The sequence below is a fragment of the Aulostomus chinensis genome, chromosome 3, assembly GCF_037954235.1.
Source record: "Aulostomus chinensis isolate RoL2024-O1b breed Wild chromosome 3, RoL_Achi_v1.0, whole genome shotgun sequence".
Taxonomy (NCBI): domain Eukaryota; kingdom Metazoa; phylum Chordata; class Actinopteri; order Syngnathiformes; family Aulostomidae; genus Aulostomus; species Aulostomus chinensis.
The window spans coordinates 13,391,277-13,415,414 of record NC_141322.1 but is presented as its reverse complement, the minus strand read 5'-3'; the positions used below and the strand labels follow the sequence as shown (position 1 = coordinate 13,415,414).

Below are 24,138 nucleotides of genomic sequence, written 5' to 3'. Positions count from 1 at the left end.
CACGCACTGCCAGCCAGCCAGGAGAATGAGCAGAGATCAGTCTCACTCAGCACTATTGGCCCCACCCAGTTATCTTGCTCTCCATTCGCCTGTCTTCTACCTGCCTCTTTATCTTTCTCTTCATCCGGTGTTTCCTCTTTTAATGGTGCCAGTCGCCAGGAATTCTCATTGATTGTGTTTACTTACTTGTTTTCCACATTTTAAATCTTAAAAGGAGATTTTCCCTCTGCATTTGGGTCAAAATGCTTGACTTGGAACGTCATTTGATCCAAAATTGAGCAAGAAAGCTGTGATCAGCAGCTGCCATATAACGTTTGAAGGGTTAATGTCTAAATTAAAATCCATCTTCTCAAAGTGTTTCAGCGCAGAGGGCTTTTATTAATATCTGACAACATCACTGAGACGATCCTTCTCTTAAGTGCGACTTTCACTCTCTGGGGCATGATTTGGCATGTTTTTACAACATACTCCCAACAGTTTATTTCCAAAAGTCATGGATGAATAGTTAGCTGATTTAAATGTGGATGAATAGTTGGCTGATTTAAATGTGGACGAGGTATTTGAATCTGATGACTGTCCAGACTGTTCCAGAGCTCAGGAAACTGGTAGTGAAGAGAGGGCGTGTTTGTTTTTTTAGTCGGTGATCTCAAAAACAGATGGCTAGATTCTGATGTAGAAGGATGTGTTACATTACATGGTTCAAGTGATTAATTTTTAGAAGTGATTTAGGTCAAATTGTAGATACACAGGATGTAGCTGCTAGTGGTATTTTTCTGGACATATGATAGCTTAATATCATTTGAATGCCTCCAGTCCATGCGAAGAATGTTTGGGATTCTTGATGGATCTTGACATATTCTTGATTTATTTCATTTTTCTATTTAGTGTGGACTCAAGACTGTCTTAGATTTAGTCTCTGTCTCTGGTCAGTAGACTCTGAAGAAGAATAAAGGGATCAAATGTTACTGTGATCCAGAAGGCCTCTTTTTGATATAATGGTTAGTATCTCCAAAAAATTTGAGCTTTGCTTTAATGAAAGTGATTGAGGTGCTGCATTTAAATTCGAAGACAAGTATTGAGCTCCGGGGATGGATTGTGGTCTTGATCTGATTTGTGATCAGAAAGCCCAATTTTAGTGTTTGGGAGAAAATTAATGAAGAGATTTTGATGATACCATGTTCATGTTCTATGACCTCTATATCTGTACTACCTCCTTAGTGGAGGGACGTTCGCTCAGGTTATACTGGTGATCTATATGACTGTGAGGAGAACTAGACATGACACAGCTCTGTCGGGGCCGTCACCGCTCTGATTGACATCGCTGTGCTCGAAAGTTTTTTTCATGTGTCGAAATAGTTTGTAAGAGACAGTCGAGACCAGAAGGATCATGGGAAACTACGCATGGAGAAAGTAAGTGGGGTGGTAGGTGGTTGGTTTCGGGTGGTAGTCAAAGCGTCACTCGTCATTGGAACGATACTCATAATTTTGGTTGATCACTTTGCCTCAAAATACATGGGGGAACAGAGTCCAGGTTGAAAAAGCACAGAAATTACCTTTAGTTTTTGGTGTAACCCTGGTCATTTGCACGTGAAGGAATGACTCTGTAGCCCGGACGTTGAACTGCTTGCATGGATCACCAGTGACCTGAAAGAACTCCTTAGCAAGAAGAAGAGGGCTTTCGGGTCTGGAGAGAGAGCAGGGCTGGGGAGAATGAGCATGAGCTCAAGAAGATGCTCGAGGACATGCAGGAGAATTACAGGAAGAGGCTGGAGGCCAAACTCAAGCCAGACAATGTGAGGGATGTGTGGACTGGGATTTAATATGACTATCACTATGTGTAACACACACATTTATACACTATTGCATTTCATAGAAAAGTTTTTAATAAAATTCGTTACACTTTCAGTTTGTCATATGTTGATCATACATTTTTTTCCATTACAAACAAAGGCACTTAAAATGATTTCACACTCACAAACACACCGTTTGCAGTAAACAATCATCATCGAGGAGTTTCATTATATCATATAAAAGAAGACCGATTCCCTTGTCCCTGCAACTACAGTTTGATACATGCTATTTCTTTAGATGTACGGAAGGTTTTCATAGTTGTTAAAGTGCTAAGAAAGTTTGCTTTAGATGATCTGTGATTGGTAAAATCATGTAAAAGGCATTTTGTACAATTAAACAAGGACCAATCCATATTCACAAACTCACGTTTATATGTGAGATACCCTGCAGAAGGTCTAGTGTCACCCTGTCAGTAAATGACGGTTTATACAGCCAAACGAAGCACGAAACGATCAAACCGTTCATGACTTTGTTCTCCATTACATGAGAGACAGCTGAGCCTCTATACAACAGTAGATAAAACATGTACTTGGCAGTCTATGTGGGCACACAGCCTTTGCACCATATTTCATTTACAAGATAAAAAGTTCTGCAGTGAAGATCCCAAAAAGATAAGCACTCAAAGTGCAACATGCAGCAACGATGGCGTCTCTCTGCAGAAACTTCTGACTTGAGTGATTCTCCGTGTTTCCTACAGGGAAGACATCTACAGTAAGTTCAGAAGGACTTTTTTAAAAGATATATTTGGCAAATTATTACAAATGTCTTTATATAAGTGCACTCTTTTTAAGCACGCGGCACAGACTCCAGCCCTGCAACATTCTCATTCCCTTTTCAATGAGATATTTACAGCAAACATAACTAGAGCAGTAATAGTTACAGTAAAATATAGCTGCAACAACTCTTTTCTTACCCACAGTACAACTGCAATCATGACAGAATCAGATGCTCCAGTGTTATGGTCCACTTCCTGTTTGTCTTTGCTCTACATAAACCATTCACTCCCTTCTCATAGACAATTTCAGTCCCATTAGTAAAAATATCTTACAGTGTAGTTTTGATCACCTTGAAGCATTAGAGGGTTGTGAAGGCTAACTAATAGCCCCCATATGATTCTGTTCTTGTTATTTAGCAAATGCCATCAAAATTATTATGTACTGTAGTTATTCTATGGAGCGACGTTTGTAGACTCCACTCTGCAAGGTCCAATACTTTGTAAAAAATGTTCTGACAGGAAATTATGCTGGAACAGCAATTTAGAGCTTTTTCTTCTTTTTCTGAAAAGGAAATTTTTTTTGGCATAGTTAGTTAGCTTGCTAAAAAAAATGTCTGGAAGTTGTACTCCTTGAACACAGCGATACTCTCTTGGCATATCAGACACGCTGCCTGTGAACCAACACATGAACCTAAATATTTAAAGTCCACTCTTGGTAACAAAACATGACATTCGGAGTCAAGCTCATTTTCTGGGGGCCTTCATTCTAACTCTGTTTTCATCAGAACAGCACACATTAGTAGCCTGCTCGACTTGAGGCTAATTTTAAACAGGGCCATCTGTTGGAATGAAGTTTAGCAGCAAAGGGTCATTATCATTAGCATAGATATTCATTAGCATGGGGGGGCATGGCTCGGAGGAAGAGTGGCCGCCTAGCAACCAAAGGGTCTCGCTGAATGTCAGTCGGGATAGGCTCCTGCCCCCCTGCAACCCTTAATAGATAAGTCGTATAGTAAATGCACGGACGGATGGATATTCATTAGCATAAACCAGCCTTTTATTGATAATTTTAGGGGAAGTTTTGTTTCTTTTATGGATGCTGCTGGCTGTATCTTGCCCATATGTGCTCCAATGTTTTTGTATTTTTTAAAACAATCATGCTAATTATGTAGTAGCAAGGCTAATATTGTCCTCACCACAACGGCAATCACATGGCTAATTCATTCATGACAGTTAACTAAAACAAACCTATGTTAATCATTGTTGAAGCTTGCTGCAGCAACATTATTCTACGTGAGAAGTAAACTGTTGCTTCATGTTTTAAAAGCAGGATGTGCTTGTAGCTGCACATGGAGCAGAAGGGTGACTTTTGCCCTCATGCTAAAATTTTTAAGCTGATATTTGAAAAAACAAACTGAGAGTACAATGTATTGACTCTCAATTCAGAGCACATTCTTTTCAGTCTTATTCTATATTTATCACAAGCCCCTTTGTGTGTTTTAAATGCTTTAATGTACTTGTTATAAAGACCCTGTTGTTCAGCCATAGGAACGCTACACAACACATGCTTTTTCCTCCACATATAGTGACATCTCTGTATAAGAAGAGCTAAAATTATATCTTTGACAAATGAAATTGCTGGTGAAACCAGGAAATAATTGAAAACAGAAGTTACAGACACAAGTGTGAGTTGAACCCTAGACCGAAACTGTACTGATGTAAAGTGAAGAAGGTAAGAAAGAGAGAAAAATGGCGATTACAATGGTTGCTTGAGCCACTAATGCTGATTCTAAATGTGATGTAATGACCAGACATGCCGCCCTACATTTTAACAGTTGTGTAATTCTCACCTCCCCTGAATTACTCACCAATTATTCACCTTCATGTTGACTGAGTCGCTTCTTGGACTTCAATTCTTTCAGCCAAGCAGGAGAGGAGGTGGCACTAAATGACACACAAATCAACATGTAAATATTCTCAGTTTGCATGACTCCCTACGTGTGCAGGGTTTTGGGTATGTTGTTACCTCCCGTCCGTGCCTCCTATGGGTGGCAGCACTCTTGCGGCACCTGCCAGATGAGATGCAGAGCGGGGAGAGCGGGACAATTGAGTGGGCAACGGCGCTGCCTCCCCATTTGGACTTTCTGTTTCTTCTCCATGCTTATCTTCTTCTGCTTCCTCTCCTCCTCCTCCGTTTCCTCCTCCCCCAGTTCTTCTTTTTAATTGAGCCTTAGGAGGCAAGTAAATACAATCAATGCAGAACTCTTTTATTATAAGTCTGACACCAGAGTAACCCTGAGAGTGCTTACAATGAGGTTTGCAGGGCTCAGGCCAGGAAAGATAGGGACTCTCTGAGAGGATGGAAGAGGAGAACGGACCATCTTCGGTTTAGACTGCTCCTCCTCCTCCTCTTCCTCCTTCTCACACTCCCTTTGCTTGTCATCTGAAATCAGAGTTGACGCATCAGAACATGCAGTATGTGAATATTTACAGACCGCTTCCCAACTGTATTGTTGAAGATCTTTCTTATTCGCTCCGGAATAAAAGAATCCCAGAGCTGTATGTAGATTTGATGACACTATGGATGCGATAATAACCTGTGGAGTCACAGGTCCTCCAGTCCTGAATGCCTGTCTGAGCCACTCCACGGAGGGAGCGCGGCGGACGTGTTCGACCACGCCTCCTACTCAGATGTGCTTTAGATCTCTGGGCACTGTTGTCGAGGAGAGGGGTTGAGCTCTGTTCACAGACGAACACACACACACACACACACACACACACACACACACACACACACAAACATACAAAGAAAATCTAGCAATGGGTACAATTTGCACAAAAGGGGAAATTTAGGCAATACCAACCTCAGGGAAGGGTGACATCTCTGGTTCTCGCTCAAAATCTGTAGTATCCACACCTTCAGAGGCGACCTCAGGAATTTGGTCCAAGTCAGGCTTTGGACTGAGGTAAAAGACAGTAATTTATATGCATGTGTGAACACATGTTTAAACGAGAGGATTTTGGTGATTGCTGAGATGTAAACAGTTCAGTCCTCTGAGTAATTTCTATCCACTTTAGCAACTGTATGGAGCTGTGATAGCCACAAGGGGGCACCAGCAGCAAGTACTTGCAGCTGCACTTGCCCCAGGTTGTTTCAGATCACAGATTCAGTTTTGTGACTCAGAACAGAAATGTCAACACTGCATGTTAAATTCTGTTATACTCAAACACAAATGTTGTGTTGTTTCAGAATCTCCCTGGGTTGCATTTCCAAGTTTTCCAGCACAGAGACCAGAGGTGAACAGGTCCTCCCAACTGTACCTCTAGGCTACATATTCAAGAATGTCAGATACTTATGAGGCCTCTATTTGTAAGTGTACTCCATTTAAATCAAATCATCTCAACATGGAGCCACACCCTCAGCGCATGAGACAAAGAATGATCATTGAAACCTGCCCCGTCATGTCTGTCTCCATCAAAACAAATGACGAACAGTCACATCAGAATAAAACGTGTTTGTTTTTTATGACAAAACCAGCTCTTTCCTACCTGTCAGGTTCAGGCGTCTGTACGCGGGGGCCATTATGCAGCTCTGGCTCACTGTCTATCAATGCATCAGTGTCTTTGTCTTCATCTGCACAATACCTGTCCGCTTGAGCCTTAGAGACAAAGACACAGAAATGAAGTTACATTTGGGATGTGTCATAAAATAGAATGACGTTTCTCTTTGTTCTGTAAATATGCATATTAGAACGTTAGAGATGAGGCAGGGAGAACATGAGCTGTGTAATGAGCCAAGATCACCAACGACAGAGGGAGCGAGGACTAAGGACCAGCCAAGCATGCATCTTTTAATGAGCCGGTCACAGAGGCTGAGCTGTCCTCAATAAAGAGCACGAGCATGTGTGTGTGAGCGCGCGCACACACACACACACACATTGGCATCCACACCAATGTCCATGAACACACTCACGCTGTCACACCCACATGCCGGAATGCATGAGTGACACACACACACACACACACACACGCGCACACACACACACACACACACACACACACACACACACATTCCCAACAAAAGCTACTACTGTGCACCTCCTTGAACATCCCAGTGTTGTGTTGCCTGATATTGTTACCTGGATACACAACAACATGTGTGTCATCACCACTGACTTCGTCATGAGTCCAGTTATCATTACTAGACACACACACGTGCACATGCGCACGCACACACACACACACACACACACACACACACACACACACACACACTATTTGCTACAGTGGCAGTTACCTAGAACCTTGGCAGCATGATTAAACAGACTAGTAGTGATTTTTTGGGGGTTTTTTTGTTATAGATTTGCGATCGATTACAAATACTCCAGTATTCCTCCCAGGATGTCAAAGTGATTGGAGAGCAGAGACCATTTTTCAGGTCTTCATATAACATTTTGGTCAACAGTGAAACTAAAATACTTTGGCAAATTATTTGTGTTTGTCAGGTCAACAATTATGCAGTAATTGATAAGAAAAATCACCATTTAAATCCTGCTTCTTTTGGCCTACTTACATGCGCTTCAATTGTGCTATTGTAGTGGGTGTTTCAGGAGTTTGGACAGTGGACACAATTTCTATTTGAAAAAAGTCATCCTGATATTTCCTCCCCACCCAAAAAAAACAAGTAATGGGACTATTTCCAGCAGCTCAATGTTGGCCCATGACAACCTATTTGGGCTACACACTGTGACATCAGGTTGTACACAAAATCTGCAGTATCCTTTTAAATCCTCCGACTTCAGTTAACCAGTGTTTGCGATTTCCCAGCCTCTTCTTCCCTTCCTCTAATTGGATCTCACTCCACAATGACAGCAGCGAATGAGTGAATGCATCTGCTTTTACTCTCCTGCGGGATGTGGCACGTCACCACGGCGACGTAGCCAGCGTTGCGTCAAAATGAGTCATGCAGCGTCACATATGCCGCCTCCGATCAAAAAGTCAGTGAAAGACCTAAAATAATTTGGGGACCACTGATGTAGACTTCACACTAGGGTGGCCACGTGGTGACACACATGCACGACGATTAAGGAAAGGAATCCGATGTAACTGGATTGTTGGGTTTCAATGTATGGAGCCCTGGGGAGGAGAGACAATCGCAGTCATCTCAAATAAATTGGCGGTTAAAAAAATTTGTATATTGCTGTAATGTCTTTCATGTCACACAGTCATTACAGCCACTGAATATGACAGTATATATGTCACACAATAACTCTAAGCCATCTACTCTATCAGGCCTCCAGCACCTTTTCTAACCTCAAGACAAGTGCTTCCTGGAACCTGCAGCAAACACTATGTTTATGTGCGAGCCTGCCAGTACGGTATGCACCAGAGAGGGCGGAGGATGTGCAAGTCAAGGCAGAGTCAGCTTCATTTCAGTTGACCTCCAACACATTTTCCTCAACGTCAATGGAACTTGTGAACGCGCTTGTTTATTGTGTTGTGGAGATGGCAAAGATGGCAAAGGCACTGCTCACAATCTGGGATAAAGATCAGAACTGTCAACACAAGCTCACCTCTGTTGGAGCAAACAGATGGATCATCAGTTTAAGATTGCAAATAGCCTACAGACTCTTTTCTCCTTTCAGTCTTTGTAGCTCCAGCGCACACATATATATGAAAACACACACACGCACGCACACACACGCCCTATGATTAAGCAGCAGAAATTTCTCAACAGCAGCACCGTGTGCTGCAGTTGGTGCAGGGCCCGGCCCATATACAGTAACAGAAAAAAACGCATGGGGAAAAAAATGTTTCCTTTAGGTTTAAACTGATCATCAGTCATCATTTTGTATGACCTGTTTAATAAAGATAATGAGGGGAAAAGCTTCAATTTAACAACATTGTCAGTCAGACATTTTTTCTGTAATATCACAAATCAATGCTGCAACTGAACGACATGGCGTGTAAGTTAATTACAGTAGCTGAACTGTACCTCCCTGGTGATTTGCAACTAATAATTAAAAATTTTGGAAAAAAATAAAATATTACAACATAAAATACACTTATTGCTGTTGTGTAAGTGTCTATTGCTCTTTTTGAAGCCCACAGTTATTGTGCTTTATCTCCAGAGCAGATAAACTTAGATAAATGTAGCATCAAACTAAACACCAGATATAAAATATGTATCTGCTCCTTTGCTCTCTATGGTAACATGCAGGACTCTACAGGGTTTTGCACAAAATTTTTAAGTGAGGAAAATTTAATCAATAAAAGCTATAAAACTTAATTTAGATCCATCCATCTTCTTCCGTTTACTCCTGTTAAGGTCGCGGGGGGTGGGGGGCTGGAGCCTGTCCCAGCGGCTACGGGCGAGTTCACCCTGGACGGGTCAACAGTCCATCACAGGACCAACATAGAGACAGACAACCATTCACACTCACAGTCACACCTACGGTCAATTTAGAGTATCAATCAGCCTCGTCCTCTCTTGATGTCTTTGGACTGTGGGAGGAAGCTGGAGTACCAGAGAGAACCCACACAGATACAGTGAGAACATGGAGACTCACACAGGAAGATCCCGTGCTGGAGCCGGGACTCGAACCCGGAACCTTCTTGCTGTGAGGCGACAGTGCTGACCACTGCACCACTGTGCTGCCTTCATTTAGATACACTTACAGAAAATTAAAATTTCAGAATAGCAAGTTCTGCAATGCTAGAAAATACCTAATTTACAGTGTTGTATTGATATAGGTAGTCTATTTATGATGCAACACAACAGTGTTTAAAGAGTTTAAATTTAACTTTAAGACTGCAATTGCAGCGGTGTTGAACTGAGCTTTAGATAGAAACATAACCCCACAACACCACCACCACCATGTCAGTAATACACATGAAAAAGAAATAGAACCTTCCTGACAGTTTTTGAAAACTATAACATATTCGCAAAAGCAGATTCCTTCACAGACTAATGTTGGGTGGACATATTGACTCATTCTCCTCGTGCCCTGGTGTTACAATAAGAAATTTTGATGTTTCAATTGTGAAAAAAAGATCCAGAAACATAACAGAAATAGATAACCCAGCCTGTTACTGTGTTAAATTTTGTGGTAGTCTTCTACTTTATCTCTGACACACCACAGACAGAGGGAAAGTGCATGCTTGTGCTCTGATAAAAGACTACATTTGGATGACTTTATCAGATTACTTCCTGAAACAGGCTACTGCTGTACACTTTGCTCTTTATTTATATTTGCTCAGTTATCTGTTACCAGACGGTTGTGTGCACATTTAGCTTGGGAATGTGTTGTATGGAGCTTTGCTGCTGACTCCTTCTGTTTGTTGCCCTCACCAGTGAGCCAAGTTGCCTCTGACCTCCCTGTTGATGCATTGAAATGGTGATGTTGTTTACGACTCTATCATTGCACCTTCATTGACATGTTTGGTTCTTACAGGGTAGGTTTCTGTGGATCTCCTCTGCAGAGTCTGACGACTTCTAGTGGAAAAGCGACGCAGGGATCTCCTGCTGCGTCTGGCGAAACTACGTAGAGGCAATATGGCTCTCTGAAATCTCCCATCTCTATTTCCACCTTCCTCTTCTTCCCTATCTTCATACTCCTCTTCCTGCTTCTTTTCTTCTGTGCCCCAAACCAGCTCCAGAGCCCCTTGCAAAGAACGCCGTACGCCGCCCACCAGGCCTGCCACCTGCAGCTGGGCAGATGATAGCTTCCCTCCCAAGTACTGCATGGTTGAAGAGTTCACACACAGCCAGTGGTCCTGGTACTAAGTTTACCAAGGGAACTGGGTCACCAAACACACTGAAGTTCAGCTTTATTACAGATGAAGGGATGGAGTGGGCGTATCAGACAGTGGGGTCTTGGATCTGTCTTTTTGACGTCATTTTCAGTAAGAGAGCAAATTTTCTGCTGTGGAAGAAGCTTTGATCCCTCTGCATCATATTTTCATGGTTCACAAATGCTGTGGAACAGTCTCTTTCATTCACTGTCAGTCAGCAAAGGAATAAATAGTCTTCGTATGCATGCTGAAAAGTTCCGCTGCAGCATTCACTATGATGGATGTGACGTCCCAAAGAGCAGAGTCCTGAAGAAGTACATTCCCGACATTGCATTAATCTCCATTTAAAAACATAGATGGAGGTCTCAGTCAAAGCTCCCGTTCATCTCTGAAAACCAGCAAAGGAGCGCTCCGTCCTGCAGATTAACAATTACCTCTTTTCATGAGCATTCCCTCTGACTTGCTTGTGTATCTTACGTTCCTGTTCGTATTCTGACTCCACTCACATTCAGGAAAAAAGTGTGAAATATCTGCCACGCCAAAGACATCCAAAGCCAAGTTCAGAGAGGTAGATCACCTTTTCATCTCCTCTAGGACAGAAAATGTCCGAACAAAACAGGTCTGTGCTTGGAAAGGAAAAATCCAGAGGGAAGGAGGGTGCGGCAGCCTGGGCCAAGGTGTTGTCTGTGCCTCTGTCCGCTGTTCTCTTCCCAAAGGTAAATGCAGGTTAGTTAACGAACCAGGTCTTTGTGAGGTGCGGCGGAGAGAATTGTAGCAAACAGGAAGGCTACTGGAGAGTTTCGTGGAAGTTTGAGCAAATGGGAGCCCTAAGTGAGTCCAAGAATGGACAGCTGACATGTGAACTTTCTTGCGTGTGTATTAGCCCATCCTCTTTCGTGTGTATGTGTGCAGGAAAGTGTGTGTGAAAGGTGGGGGTGGAGGGATGACAGGCTGTTTCAATACAGGGTGGAGGGACTGGTTAGAGACAGGGAGAGAGCAGATCGAGGCACCATGTTTGGTCATTCTGACACGCTACTGTGTTAGCCACATCCAAATGAGGACGCGGTGACCACACAGCACCTCCGCCGTACTGGGTATTATATCAATCCATCCGCCTTTCTTCCTCACGGGCCTGAATGAGCGTGCATGTTTGGTTGTGTAGCTCGTGTTTGCCAAGTAAACATTTCTCTCATTCACAGCCCAAACGAAAGCATGCCTCTGCGTGATTGCCTTTACACCCATTAATCTTCACCATGATTACGTTTTCTTCATTGAAAAAAAAAAAAAAGCCAAAAGCTACTGTACTTATCAACTTTTATCAAATGCTGAAAATAAAATAAAATCCATTATTTGATTTTAAGTTGTTGGATTCTGTGGTGCAGCATGGGGAAGTATAATTTTTAGGAGCAGCAGCTCCACTTGGTGGTGAAACACAGTTATACACACAGTTGAGGACAGCAGAATAACCACAACAACAGCAGCTGTGCCTATGTACTATGCCCTCTGTAAGTGGCTTGCTGCTAATGTGGCTTGTTTGCAGAAGCATTCACTCAGAAACAAAGTACCACAATGATGTGCACAAACACACACAGATCAGTGCTCCAATGTTCATTGCAAAAATGTTGCATGTTCAAACAGGCAGTGAACTGATCTGTCTTGACTGGCTGTTATTCAGACTGATGTTGTCTCATTAGGAGCCTCAGATGCAGGGGGTGTTTATTCATTTAATACTGACTGAAACCAAGTGGAAGTAGGTATATTACTAGATTTCATTGTTCGCTTAGGTCTCAATTACTTATGACAAAGCTAACACTGCTAACAAGCTATAAAAAGATACCTGTCAATGCTTCAGTCAGCAGGCTAAAGTGCAGACTGAGATGCACACTCAACAAATGAATCAACAAATAAATGACTGAATTTCAAGATAAGTTACTGATGAAATTGATCAGAAATTGAAAACATCCTATTCTTATATTAATATTGACACATATTTGGACTGTTAGCTGTTTGTGTACTTTGATGTTCTAATTCAGAAAATAACATCAACTGTGAGCCAAAACTGTGATGGTTGACAGATCAATATAGTCCCACTGTATGTATGTATATTTATGTAAAGATACATACTTATATATGTATAGCTATGTATGTATGTATCTATATCTATATATCTATGTGTGTGTGTGTGTGTGTGTGTGTAAATGATACGACATCATATCATTTACCAGCCATAAAATGAGGGCCTGCTTCTTCCCTGTTAGCTCAGTTAGGTCTGACTGACATCACACACAGGAAATAAATTCTTTTTCATTGCTCAAAAACAGTAACCTGCAAAGGAAGAGGTGCTGTGGTTCCAATAGCAGCTACTGTTTTAGTACAGCGAAAACATGTACTCCTTAGCACATTCTACATCTCTATTTTAGTTCAGCTTTTTAAAAGAATACTGCCACAGCAATAAGAAATTGAAGTAGCAACTAGACTACTGCGAAAAAACTGCAAAGAAACTCCTAACCTCACTTCCTGTTAAATTTCTCACTGTCATTACCACACCTGCATAAATATATTATCTGAATCTGAGGTCACAGATGGCTGGTAGATACAGAACTGCCAAGAATATATGCTCTAAGTGCTGGAATGAGCTCTGTACTGTCACTATATATTCATGTAAACTACAGGAAATTCCAAGGTTTTGTTATCTTGAGTTATCATCATCATGGGTAGTAATTTGAGAGTGTGATTTCACATCCACAGACATGTTTTTGATCATCACTAAGTCAACACTTGTTTTCTCTAACAGTCTATTCCTTTATTTGAAAAAATGTCAGCCAGAGCAAATAAAACCACTGACACATTGCACGTAGCTACGGATTCGACACCATGCTTGTTTCATTACTCACTGTCACACCTACAAACACACACACACACACACACACACACACACACACACACACACACACACACACACACACACACACACTCTCACACACACACACTCACACACACACACACACACACATTCAGACACACGTTCTAAAGCTGTGACTTAATCAGGCTTAAGCAAGTATAACAAGATTTTTTTTTTTTTAAACCATGCACCAGGAATTGCAATATGCTGGAGCAGGCGAGGTGTGCAGCTGCCAGGCTGATATGATTCAGAGGTAAAATAACGTGTACATTCCTGTCTGTGCTGATAAACTCGCCTGGTCTGCTACATTACAAAATGAGTCTGTTATGTCTTGTTTTCAAAGTTGTGTGTAAGTTAAAAGAAACTGACAACTTCTTGGGAAATAATCTTCTTGTTCCCACTCCCCAGGGCCATTCAAGAAGAAAGACACCGGTTCTCTGCTGTGTGTGTATTAAAGAGCCGGAACTCACAGCTCAACACTTGCTAGCTTAGCACAGTGAATGGTAGTGGATGGGAAGGCTTAGCATACCTCCGTCGAAAGTCACCAAATACAGTTTTCCTCAAAATGGCCTTTGCCTGCATTAATGTAACTAGGTTAATACCAGATGACAATTCAAATGAGAAATTATAATTTAAGATATAGAACTCCTTTGCTGACAAAACAACTGAATGCAGTAATTTCAGACAGAACCTCAAAAGCGTCATCGTAGTTCACAAAAAATGTTTACAGATGCCTAGAAGAGTGAATGTTGCTACTAATCATGGTTTAGGTGATCTTTGACAAATGTATGCTTACACTTACCATGCACTATCGTTCATCGTGCAATGCTATCTAGCGTTTTCAGTTCTCTCATGCACACACACACAAACAAGAGGAGCAGTTTATTTCCCAAAAAGTTTCACGTTCCTTTTAAACAAATACAAAAACATTCGTCAAAATAATTTGTATTTACCTCCTGCACCTGATCTTCTTCCTTCTTTATCTCCAAGTCTTCCTGTGTCTCCTTCTCTTCCTCCTCTTCTTCCTCCACCTTTATGGGGATGAGTGGCTCCTCTGCAGGCCTCTGGGCTGCTCTAGGGTCATGGATGTGGGTTCTCTCCACCTGCTGCAGCTCGCTCCTCTCCTGGGGGCTGAAGTCCACCAGCAACTCCACCTTTTCATCCCGCCAATAAGTCGACATAGTCTGGACGGGGCTGGTTTCTGCTTGAACCTGTGAGGAGCCCCATCTGCTCGGTTTGACTGAAAAATCCTCAAAATCCACCTCATGTTGAGGGTTTTTGACAGAGAAGTCATCGTACACCACCTCTTCGAGGCTCTGTGGAGGCTGATCAGGTAGTGTTGGAGGGGCGTTTGGTGATGATTGAAGCAAATCAAAGCTGATTAAATCGGAGCCCAGTTCACTCTTCCTCAGCTGACGTTCTCTCTCCCTCCTGAGCTTTTCCTCCAGTTCTTCAAGCCTCTTCCTCTCTAGCTCTGTCGTTCGTTCTTCCTCTCTCTTCCTTTCCTCTTCCTCCAGTTCTTCAAGCCTCTTCCTCTCTAGCTCTGTCGTTCGTTCTTCCTCTCTCTTCCTTTCCTCTTCCTCCAGTTCTTCAAGCCTCTTCCTCTCTAGCTCTGTCGTTCGTTCTTCCTCTCTCTTCCTTTCCTCTTCCTCCAGTTCTTCAAGCCTCTTCCTCTCTAGCTCTGTCGTTCGTTCTTCCTCTCTCTTCCTTTCCTCTTCCGCCAGTTCTTCAAGCCTCTTCCTCTCTAGCTCTGTCGTACGTTCTTCCTCTCTCTTCCTTTCCTCTTGCTCCAGTTCTTTTTGCCTCATTCTTTCCAACTCTTCCTCTTTTTCCTGCTGTATTTTCCTCTCAAGCTCCGTTCTTTTTCTCTCTTCCTCCTCCTCCCTCTGCCTTTCCCTCGCTTCTTCTATCGGCCTCTCTTCCTCTTTCCTCTCTCTCTCCCTAGCCTCCTCTCTCAGTTTTTCTCTCTCCCTCTCCTCTTGTCTCAGTCTCTCCTCCATTTGCCTGGCCCTCTCTCTGTCCTCTATCTGCTTCTGCCACATCAACTCTCTTTCTCTGGCCTCCTCTTCTCTACTTAGTCTCTCTGTTTTGTTCACCCACTCCTTTTCCCACTCATCTTCCATCTGGCTCTCCTCATTCATTTCCACCTCTCGCAGTTTTCTCTCCACTCTTAGTTCCTCATGAGTCGATCTTTCCTCCTCTCTTGGCTTCTCACTTTCCTCCCTCAGTCTCTCCTCTTTCCTCTTCTCCTCTTCCTTCAGTCTCTCTTTTTCCTTTTCCTGTTGCTCTTGTTCGAGTCGTTCCTCCTGTTTTGCCTTCCCTCTCTCCTCCTCTCTCTGTCTCTGCAAGATCAGCTCCATCTGTCTTTCCCTCTCCATCTCTTCTTCTATAATCTGCAGGCGCTCCCTCTCCTCCTCTCTCAATCGCTCCCTCTCCCATTCTTCTTGTCTCAGTTTCTCCTCTTCCTCCTTCAGCCTTGCTCTCTCCTTTTCATCTTCTTTCCTCTTTCTCTCCTCTTCTCTCTGCCTGGCCTCTTCTTTCTCCCTTTCTTCCTCCTCTTCTTTCAGTTTCCTCTCCTCCTCCAGCTGAAGTCTTTCTTTTTCCTCTTCTTTCCGTCTTTTTTCGAATTCCAAATGTTTCAGTCGTTCCGCCTCTTGCCTTTGGATCTCGTCATCCCTCTTCTGTAGAGCTCCAGCTCTTCTGTACACAGGTACTGAAACAGGTACATCCTCCTCAGGAGCTTCTTCAGTAGCTTCGTCTTCCTCTCCGCTGGATTCTGGCTCTGACCCCAGGATAAGTGGAGGTCCACCATCATCTCTCTCCACCACGCCAAAGCGAACAGAACGACGCTTGATGTTGCTTCTAGTCAGAGTGCTTTCACTTACCGCTGAGGAACCCTCATCAGTGACAGTTGCAGCTGGGCTTTGAGCGCCAACTTGAACATCGTTCTGTTCAGGCTCCTCAGACTTTTCCAGCGACTTCACCTGTGAAGAAGCATCTGTGGGTGTGTCCAGAGGGCTCACTGTCGGTTGTTCGGGTGAGGAAGTTGAATCCACAGACTCTGTAGATGAAGGATGAGCAACAGACGGTATTTGGGGTGTTTTCTCCTCAGCTGGAGAGCCTGTGGGCTCAAAGCTGGGGAGGAGATGATATGTGATTAAATTAAGTCATTGGTCCTGTTTTTCTTCCGAGAACAATCTAAAGAAATCAGAGTCTTTCCTAGACGCCTGCCTGTATAACTTCTCCAACACACACCCTCACTCTTTCATTTCAACTAGCCATCTGAGTGTCTGAGTAATCCTGACTGACAACAGATGCTTATAACAATTATAAAAATCAAATTTTAAATTTTTTTTCAAATTTTAGTGCACTGATTACATAGAATCTGACAATTCACAGATTTTAAAGACACACAGTGAGAGATTTGTCAATAATATATGGTCTACAAGCTAAAACATGAATACACTATAAACTGCAACGATTCGGCACGATTCTTCAGCCAAAATAGTTTTTTGAATTTCAAGTAAGTTTTCCCTCCTGCATTCCTTATTTGTGACGCAGAGTCGGCGACATGGCTTGCAGGTAGAGTGGCTGTCTAGCAACTGAAGAGTGACTGGTTCGATCCCCACTTCCTCATGTTGACCATGTCGAAGTGTCCTTGAGCAAGATACTGAGCCCGTCCCTACTTGCTCTTGATGAGTAGGTTGGCGCCTTGCATGGCAGCCACCACCATCAGTGTGTGGACGGGTGAATGAGTGCTGCTAAGGTAGAAAGGCACTACAGAAAAATGAGCCCATTTACCAGAGTTAGCGTGTTTATTTAGCTTGAAGCTAATGGCGACTGACAGCGAACAATCACCACAGTGACCAAAAAACAAAACTGTCCAAAAATGTCTGTTTACAAATTCCAAAGCACATCGTCTGCAATAATTCCTAATAGTTCCTTTATCCACAAACAGTTTGATTGGAGCTAAAAACAAACAATAACACTAAACTGTGTTTAGCTCAAATCAAAATGATTGTGGATTACTTTATAAGGATGACATGAATTATACCAAACGATGTGTTTGACAATCTGCGAACGGACATTTTTGGACAGTTTTGTCGCTGTAGCTGTTATGCTGTCAGTTGCCATTGGCTTCAATTTCAACATAAGTGCCTTGCTCTTTCTGCATTCTGGAGTCACAAAAAAGGGATAGAGGAGGGGAAACAATGTTCTTATGAGCTCAAGACACCTATTTGTAAATATCTGTAAGGCACAAAAACATGTTTAGGGTGATATTGCTTTCACGTACATTTTAAAATTATTTTCGAGTGAGAAAGGCTGGTAGAAAAAAAAGGTGTTTTTATAGAGAGAGACTATAGTGCTATATCATCGTTATTACAGCGTTACTTTACTAAAGAACAACTTTGTAACAGAAAAAAGTTAAATGCTGGACTTCAATTACTGAAAAACTTGCTATTTACTTCCATTCCAACTGATATAATAATGAGGTACAAAGCACAGTAATTGCAATGTACTGTGTCTTTGTAGATTTAGAGGGAAACGTGGGCTTTGTGCTAGTGGCAGTTTGGGAGCAGCGGTTTTATTTTGCAAGACAGAATTCCTTTAATTAACATTTTAAAAATTCTCATACCACTTGCAGTAGTCCTAGGGTTACAGGAGAGGAAAACTTTTTTTTTTTTTTTTTTTGGACCTGTCCAGGGATTTGATACTGTTAATTACCATATTCTCCTCCATAAAGTTTTCTTCTTGGAATAAGAGACAACTGACTGCTCTGGTTCACGTTAGCTTGAAGATAGCCAGCAGTATGGATCTCATGACTGTATTAATTCCCTTGTGAATCCTATTCTGTGTGGTGTATCACAAGGATTAGTTTTTGAGCCCTTATTTATTTATTGTTTTAATATATTTCATTTAAAAAATATACATTAAACACTCACATAAAGACGCTGACACCATCATAAAGGTGTTAAATGTTGAGCTAAAGAAGTTATCTGGTATTTCCTTACATCAGTTATTTCAACATAGTTTGTGCTGGTAGTCATCAGACCAAACTTGGACCTACTTACCATCTTTGGAATCAGGCTCTGAGAATGAGTTGTTGTGTGCATCAAAGAAATTCCTCTTTTTCTAAAGCTTGCTGTCCTCACTGTTTATCAAATGAAACAGCTCCAGATTGCTTTATTTGCTCGCAGTTCCTTAAAAAGAATTCTTCCTCCTTTTTTCCAGGACATGTTTGTAAACAGCTATTAATTTCATACTTTTTCCCACATGTAGCTCTTGTCTCCTCGGATCCCCTCATACTTCTCAGTCTCAGTTTAATATAACCTACTGAGGGCCCAAAATTTGGAATTCTCTGCTGAGACATTTTTTTTTAATTTTTTCCCCAACAACTGTTCAAAAAAAGCAGTTACTATTTTTTTGTCCATCCAGCTGATACTTTCCATATAGTTTACCAACATACACTTTGCCCTGTCCACACTTCTGCTTTCTCTCTGAGTGTTTTTTTTCCTGGTCATTCTTGTCTTTGATTCACACCACATGATTGTTTACAACAGTTTCCGTGCACAGTCCTTGAATGTTGATCTCACCCTGACTGATATGTTGCACGTGTGTCAGATCAGCTTTTAAAGGTAATGATTTATAGAAGAACTAACTTGGTCTTTTGATGTGTTGTAACTGATGGTTGTAAACGCTTGCTGTCTGGAGACTGGCACTTTTTAATCCCCTGGAAGGTTTCGATCAGTTCTCCTTCAAATTCTGTCGCTAAACAGTGTACACCTATTTTTTTTATACATATGGAAATAAAGAAACAAAGAAACAAAACTGTACAGGCTACGTACCACACTCAACCTTTAACTCGATTATGCTTGCATCAGAATGCTCTTTCATGAGATTCATGTCTCATCGTGACAACAACAGCACAGATCAAAGGAAGCTGTCTCACCTCTTAGAGCGTGGTGTTACAACTGGAGGCGTCTTCTCGGTCCTTGGACCTCCAGAATTTGTCTCTTTTGTCCAGTTTTTTATTCGCTCCTTCACACCTCTTGTGCCATTAATGATTTCTGGCTCCTCCTTCTTTCCGGTGACCTCTGGCCTTGTCGACGAGTCAAACAGACGGCTGATTCTGTGTTTAATGCTTCTGCTGCCGCTGAATTCCATTTCCACCCCCCCTTCTTCAGTGTCTTGGGCTGGCAGCTCTGGTGGCCTCTGGCTCAGCTCTGGATCAGAAGGAACTGGCTGCTTTGGAGCCTCTTTACTGCTGGCTGTAAAGGTGGGTATGGTGGGCTTGGGTGGGACAGAAGGACCGCCTGACTCAAACTTTGATGTCAGCTTAGTGGACAGACGTTTTCTGGTGCCACCCCAGCAAAATTCTGCTGAGGAGTCTTGGCTTCCTGGTTCTTCTTTTTGGATGATGGATATTTCAGATTCATCTTTCTTCTTTAGTACATCTGTCTGTTCAGAGTTAGTGACAGTTTTGTGGTTCGTTTGGACGACATCATCTTCCTGGACTACCTCTTTCTGGACGACATCATCTTTCTGGAGGACTACATCTTTCAGGATGACATCTTTCTGGAGGACTACATCTTTCTGGATGACATCATCTTTCTGGACAACCTCTTTCTGAATGACTACATCTTTCGGGATGACATCTTTCTGGATGACAACTTCTTTCTGGACTACCTCTTTCTGGATGACATCATCTTTCTGGACAACCTCTTTCTGAATGACTACATCTTTCGGGATGACATCTTTCTGGACGACTACTTCTTTCAGGGCTGCGTGTTTTTGGATGACGTCTTCTATCTGAATTGGGTCAGACTTGGGTGTCTCCTTGGGTGGAGGGCTTTGAGAAGCTGGCACTGATTTCACTGGAGCTGCACTAGAATCAAGACTATCTCCTGCATGCTGGCTTCTTTTATCCTCTGTCGTTGGTTTCGATTGATCTTTGGCATGCACACTCAGAGAAGTAGTGAGGGGTTTCTTAGCGGGGGTGGGCTGAGTGGCTTTGGGTACACCCGGAGCTGCAGGTTTTGCCAGCTGCTGGGCTTTAGGGGGTGCGATGACCGACTTTGGAGCATGGATGGAGCGGATGGTGGTGCTCTCCTGTCGAGAGAAAGGCTTCGGAGTGAGGCGAGGCTTGGGTGGCAGCACCGGCTTGGGACTGATGCCGCTTTGCGTTGGGGAAGCTTGAACTGAGCTCTCCATCGCGGAGTTCCTAGAGCAGACAGAGAGGCGAGGGTGATTACAGCCATTAAAATACATATTTACACACAAAAAGCATCTTTACTCTCAGTGGAGACCCAGCTGGTTGGGTTTGTTGCTACAAGGAAGGCTGGTCTGTCTAGATTTTTGAAACCACTTTACCACGGCAGAGGATGCTAATCAATCCTTCTAAACAAACACAAAAGTAAGAAGTCATCCAGCTGGTGATTTTTTTTTTATGACTCAATTTCCTCCCTTGCACATAAAAACACTTTCACTTTTTCCCTTATTGCTAGTAGATGCTAACACACTGTTGGAGAATGTGAATTCCACTCTCCCAATGAAGTGAGTTGTCATTTAGAAACACACTGAAGATTAAAAAAAAAAAAACAACAACAAAAACAAACAACACCAAAGACAAAAAAAACAAAACCAAGATGAGAGCAGCACAGAGGAGCTGATGAGTCATCACACACATTAAGAGTGTAGTCCAGACCAAAAAAATGAAAGACACAATCACATCACGTCTTCCACTAAACTGAAACCAACAAAATATAATCTGAACTGCGAGTCACTGTCTGGAGATGATCACATGACACTGATAACGCTCACTAATATGATGCCATATTTGCATTGTGTGTGAGAACTAATGTTTCTGAATCTGTTACACTGAATACCACAGGCATTGTGTGCGCAGCGTGTCATCTGGTTTGACCTGTAGTACTTTTGCACCAACCGGTATCTCCGCACCCTGCAGCTCAATAGTCTTCACTCACGGTGTCAGCACGATGCTTGTCGCTCTCGCTGTATCAATGTAGGTGCAGGCACTTTGATTCCAGCTTACACTTGTAAGAACACTGCTGAGTGTCTTTTTGTTGCATTGCTCACATGTGTGTCTGGGAATATATATTATGGGATGTCACTCCTACAGCTCTGTCCGTTCAAAATGTCTTCCGTGTCACTCTTCTCCGTCTAGTAGGAAGAGCCGCAGTTGATAGATGATGATTCCTTCCACCAAAGATGGTATGATCCTGTTTACCTGTCTGTCTTTTTGAAGGATTACGCAAAAACTATTGAGAGGATTTTCCTGTCACTGAGTGGAGGGGCGGAGCTTGGGCTAGTTGGCTTATAAGATATACACAGATATTCTGAGAAAATTGTGTGTGGACCTTTTCTGACCATCCATTCGTTGTCTACCCCCTATCTTGTTGAGGGTTGTGGGGGGGCTGGAGCCTATCACACTCACAGTCAATATAGAGTATCAATCAGCCGCATCCCCTCTTGATGTCTTTGGACTGTGGGAGGAAGCTGGAGTACCAGAGAGAACCCACACAAGAACAGGGAGAACATGGAGACTCCACACAGAAAGACCCCATGCCCGAGCTGGGACTTGAACCCGAAACCTTCTTGCTGTGAGGCGACAGTGCTAACCACTGCACCACCATGCAACCCTATGTGGACCTTTTCTGCAAAATAATAAAGATTATTTCTAATATGAGTGAAAACATTTACACGCAGTTTCAGCTCAGAATTTACATAATTTGAACATTTTTAAATCCTTTTGACGTGAAATACCACGTAGATCTTTACTAAAAGACAAAACAAAACCATGCATATTTCTAGTATTTTGGGAAGTCTTTCCATACGTATATGGTATATGATGGTTTGAGTTGTTGACTGGCATCTGATGACACTGAAACATTGGTTTGGTTTTTTTGAAAAAAGAATACTTTCATACTTTTCTCATGAAAATATTGCATGGATCATTCTGAAAAAATACTTTTGGAAATATTTTCACACATAAACAAATGTTTCTGTTGCAGACTTTCATTACTTTGAATTCCTGATTATTTTCTCAAGAATTTTTTTTTTGATCATTAAAAACACAAAAACAGGCACGTTTACTAGACTTTTAAAATCATTTCCCCACGTCAGTTAGTGACAGGCATTTATGTAACAGTGCCAAATATGACCCCCACCATATTTTCCTATATTTGAATATCATAATGGCCATATCTCTACTCGTGAAGTTTTTCAGTTGTTATTTGAAAAAAGTGCATTTGTAAGTTATTATACTTATGCATTATTTGAACTGATATCTATGAAACCAAATCAGGCACACCGGTTTTAGGACACGTCTTGAACTATATGTAGACATACATGTTGGTTTTCAGCGGTGCAGAGGGTTTCCGTCGTCCTGCAGCAGCAACAACATTTGCTCTGTTGGTTTTTCAGTATCTTTATCTTTGTTTGTCCTCAGTGTCTGTCACCTTGCCAGGCTACGCTTTTGATGTCCACTGCAGATCCTTCGGTCTTTTAAGTGATGCTGTGAAAAACTACATTAACTTCGCTCGGCAGCCAAACATCGCGATGTTTAATTACTCGAAACGGCAACGTAATGAATTTATAGTCGTTTATAGCTTTAACGCCTTTTCATTGCGGGTTAATAAGTGACCAATAAACGCGTCAACAGTGAACTCCCTGTCGTTGAACCGGCAGTTTGCTGTGAAACTGGACAAAGAAAAGTCCCATTGACTTGTTAAACTTTGTCAAGAGTCCCGTGTTGCTTTGGTAAAGACACATGCAAACTACAACAGAACAAATCATGAGAAGCTGTAAAGATTGTGCACCTGCTTCATAAACTCTCACAGTCATTCACAAGTCTTCAGTCGTTGTATATGAATATATTCACCTTATCTCTTCACGCAGTCATACAGCAGGAGGAAGGAGGGAGCAGGAAGAAGTCACAAAAGTCAAACGTTGTCGGTGTTCCCCCTCTCGACAGCTGGGCTGTTGTCGGTGTATTTGTGTTTCCAGTCAGGTCATTCACACCAACAAGACGCCAGGCTGCTCCTACACCCAGCGGACACTCCCTCCTCCTCCTCCTCCTCCTCCTCCTCCCGCCTCAGGTTGAAGCCTCACACAGTAAATACCCGCACCGCGAGACACGACGGGACAGGAAGTGGGGTTTGTGTGCTTCAAAATAAGAGCGGTCAAAGTCGCTTGCGGCAAACGTTAGCATCTTATGCATTATTAACTACCATTTTAGATTACAATAGTTTCTTGTGCCACTGAGTCATATCTAAGCTGCATCATTGCCCTGAAATTATTGGACATTTGTGTAGGAGTTTGGGTCTGCAGCAAATGTCATTCTGCAAGGATGTGGATCACATGAAGGGCAAAGGTGACTTTCTTCCTCCTTCAGGCCCAAATCAGCTTCTTTAGTGTTCTTAGTGGCCCTGTTTTGTATACAACACCAAAGGGACCCACATATGAAGTTTAATAATGGGCCAAATCTCGTCAAGGGGCATATAATTATGAGGGTTTGGAAACATTTGACCCTCATAATTGTTTACCATACATCTGTAAGGAAAAATGCCAAACAGATGAGGTCACACTGGATATGGTTTCTCTTGATTCTCTAACTAGAGTCGACAAGTCAGGACATCCGGGAAATTCAAGGTACGGTTATACCAGCACGGCATCCTGCCTAGGATACTGTGGCCATTGCTGGTGTATGAATTTCCGATCTCCACTGTGGAAGGGTTTGGGAGGAGGGTCAGCTGTCTTTGACGTTGGTTGGGCTTACCTAGAAGTCTAAGCAGCATTGCCGTCTATTGCAACAAGAACAAGCTGACGCTCCTTTTCAACAGCCTTAATGAGGAAT

At 42.5% G+C, this 24,138-nt stretch overlaps 1 protein-coding gene across 1 annotated transcript; it reads right to left on the bottom strand.

Moving 5' to 3' along the window:
- Positions 1–1,848: 1,848 nt before the first annotated feature.
- tnks1bp1 (tankyrase 1 binding protein 1) lies at positions 1,849–23,333 on the bottom strand. The gene is made up of 10 exons (XM_086198797.1): positions 23,164–23,333; positions 19,213–20,484; positions 14,216–16,397; positions 6,116–6,225; positions 5,431–5,527; positions 5,164–5,305; positions 4,876–5,009; positions 4,593–4,795; positions 4,435–4,510; positions 1,849–2,542 (listed from the first exon to the last, which is right to left on the bottom strand). Exons 2-9 carry the CDS (start codon positions 20,472–20,474, stop codon positions 4,438–4,440), a joined length of 4,203 nt encoding a protein of 1,400 aa, XP_086054923.1. The 5' UTR covers positions 20,475–20,484; positions 23,164–23,333; the 3' UTR covers positions 1,849–2,542; positions 4,435–4,437.
- Between the last annotated feature and the right edge of the window lie 805 nt (positions 23,334–24,138).

What these genes read in the sequence shown, in the direction of transcription:
- tnks1bp1 (XM_086198797.1), bottom strand. Translation starts at nt 20,474, where the DNA reads ATGGAGAGCTCAGTTCAAGCTTCCCCAACGCAAAGCGGCATCAGTCCC. An exon ending in AAGAAGATCAGGTGCAGGAG is followed by an intron (nt 6,226 to 14,215) that starts GTAAATACAAAT and finishes TTTGTCTCTAAG; the next exon opens with GCTCAAGCGGACAGGTATTG. An exon ending in ATAGGAGGCACGGACGGGAG is followed by an intron (nt 4,511 to 4,592) that starts GTAACAACATAC and finishes TGTGTCATTTAG; the next exon opens with TGCCACCTCCTCTCCTGCTT.